We start from the raw sequence: 2,028 nt of genomic DNA, 5'->3' as shown, positions 1-2,028 counted from the left end.
GAATCATCAGTAGTCAATAGAGGAATTAGAAACAAAAATATCAAAGCATTCACTATGACTGCTGAGATAATTTTCATAATCAATAACTTAATTACTCATACAAAATCAATATCAGAAAATTTGAGTAACATATGTGAAAAGGCCAGCTTTTATTGTCATATCCCCCCCTTAATCTCTACTCAAAGCAATATTTGATAGATTATGAAAGAATAACTAACAAATCTGATGTTAAAAAAATAGTAATTTCAATACCACTTCTCATATGACATATGAATTCTATCAGATTTCCTTGGCTCTAAAGAAAAGGCATACTTTGCATTACTAGTTGTTCTGTTCAATCAATTTGTTTGTTTACTCTCCTCCCGCGTGGCTGAACTAAGAAGCCATCTCGTACAAGATAATTTATTTAGCCCCAGCTCGAAAACTTTCCCAATACTATAAAAAAAGAAGGGGTTGCTCTGTTTCTAAGGTTACGCCTCTTACAGTCTTATGTGCTGAAAAAATTTGATTCAAACTGCTCAAAGTAAATACACAGCGAAAATCAAAATTATGTATTTCATTCATAAAATCTGACGCCATTAAAACATTATAACTCGCAATTGCATTCATATAATCTGAAAGATTCCAAGATAACATTGTGAAACATAGAGATCGAAGCATCTACTTCAACTCAGCACGAGCCAACACAAACAGCTGAGACGCTTATATTTTATTATATGGGTGAAAAGATAGCAGAATCAAGATTTGTTGAAGAAGCTGACCATCCGCTCCATGAACTCCTCCGCCTTCAAGCTCCCAGGCTTCATAAAGAAGAAGCAATGATCCTCCCCTTCCGACTCCAGAAACTCCGCCTCCCCTTCCCACCCGCTCTCCTTCAACTTCTCGAAGTAAACCCTCCCCCTCTCCCTCAAGATATCCAGCTCCGCAACGCACACCAGCACTCTCCGGCAACCCAACGTCGCCAGGCTCGGCGCACCCTCCACCACCGGATTGATCCGCGGGTCGTCAAGCCCCGTCGTCTCCGGACACACAGTAAGCCACAGCGCATCGATATCCTCCGCCTTGAGGCTTTCCTTCTTCCCGCTTTCTACCCCCTCATTTCCAATCCTATCCTTCCCCCAAAAGAAAGAATGAATCATCACCAGTCCTTCCACCTTCTTCCCCTCTCCACCAAGCCTTATTCCCAGGTTGTGCACTATGTTCCCGCCGGCGCTTTCTCCGCCTATGAAAACCCTTTCTAAATCGCCAAAATTTGACAGCCAAGGGTCTTCGGCGGCGAAAACCCACTCCAGCGCTTCCCAACAGTCGTCGTAGGCGGCGGGGAGAGGGTTCTCAGGCGCGAGGCGGTAGTCTACTGAAACGGAGAGGATGCCAGCTTTAGCGGTGAGGGAATTGACGTAGCTGTGGTAGATGGAGGAGGAGGAACGGAAGAGGCAGAAGCCGCCACCGTGGATGGTGAGGAAAACAGGGAGCTTTTTTGGGATGGAGGTAGCCGAGGGCGGGAGGTAGAGGCGAGCGGAGAGGTTGGTGGTGGGGTTGATGGTGACGTCTTTGGATTGGACGCCGGTAGTTGGGTCGAGGGACGGAGGGACGAGCTCGTCGCGGTAAATGCGCTCCACGCGGCCACTGCGGTAAAGGCGGATGGATCCGGGCAATTGAAACACCACGTCGTCGGAGTCAAAGGAAGCGGCGGAGGAGTTCATAGTTTCGCTGGAAGGTTGGAACTTGGAAGAGGCGAGAAATTGGCTGTATTGGGCGCCTATCAGATGTGGATAGCTAGTTGAGGCTAAGGGCATCTCCAACCGAACGGCAAACACTTGTTTGCCGTTCTTGCTTTGCTCCAACCGATCTTCATTTTTGACGCCATTTGATCGCGGATGAACAGTGCGACGCCAATATTGGCGTGGCACTGTTCATCCGCGGCATTTTTTTCTCTCTACCGAACAGCTTGGGAAGAAAGGCGCGAACGAAAACGACCATTTTAGCGGCAAAATGGCGTTGGATTGGAGATGAAATACGGCATTTTTT

The 2,028-nt window shown here is 47.0% G+C and overlaps 1 protein-coding gene across 1 annotated transcript; it reads right to left on the bottom strand.

The window, feature by feature from the left end:
• Nucleotides 1–528: 528 nt before the first annotated feature.
• On the bottom strand, nucleotides 529–1,788 carry LOC110092995 (probable carboxylesterase 2). The gene has a single exon (XM_020817726.2). It carries the CDS (start codon nucleotides 1,701–1,703, stop codon nucleotides 738–740), a length of 966 nt encoding a protein of 321 aa, XP_020673385.2. The 5' UTR covers nucleotides 1,704–1,788; the 3' UTR covers nucleotides 529–737.
• Between the last annotated feature and the right edge of the window lie 240 nt (nucleotides 1,789–2,028).

Source organism: Dendrobium catenatum, unplaced genomic scaffold (assembly GCF_001605985.2).
Source record: "Dendrobium catenatum unplaced genomic scaffold, ASM160598v2 fragScaff_scaffold_53, whole genome shotgun sequence".
Taxonomy (NCBI): Eukaryota; Viridiplantae; Streptophyta; class Magnoliopsida; order Asparagales; family Orchidaceae; genus Dendrobium; species Dendrobium catenatum.
The sequence above is the reverse complement of the archived record's forward strand: the minus strand, read 5'-3'. Positions and strand labels throughout refer to the sequence as shown.

Excerpts from the sequence above, each read along its gene's own strand:
- LOC110092995 (XM_020817726.2), bottom strand. The coding sequence starts at position 1,703 with ATGAACTCCTCCGCCGCTTCCTTTGACTCCGACGACGTGGTGTTTCAA.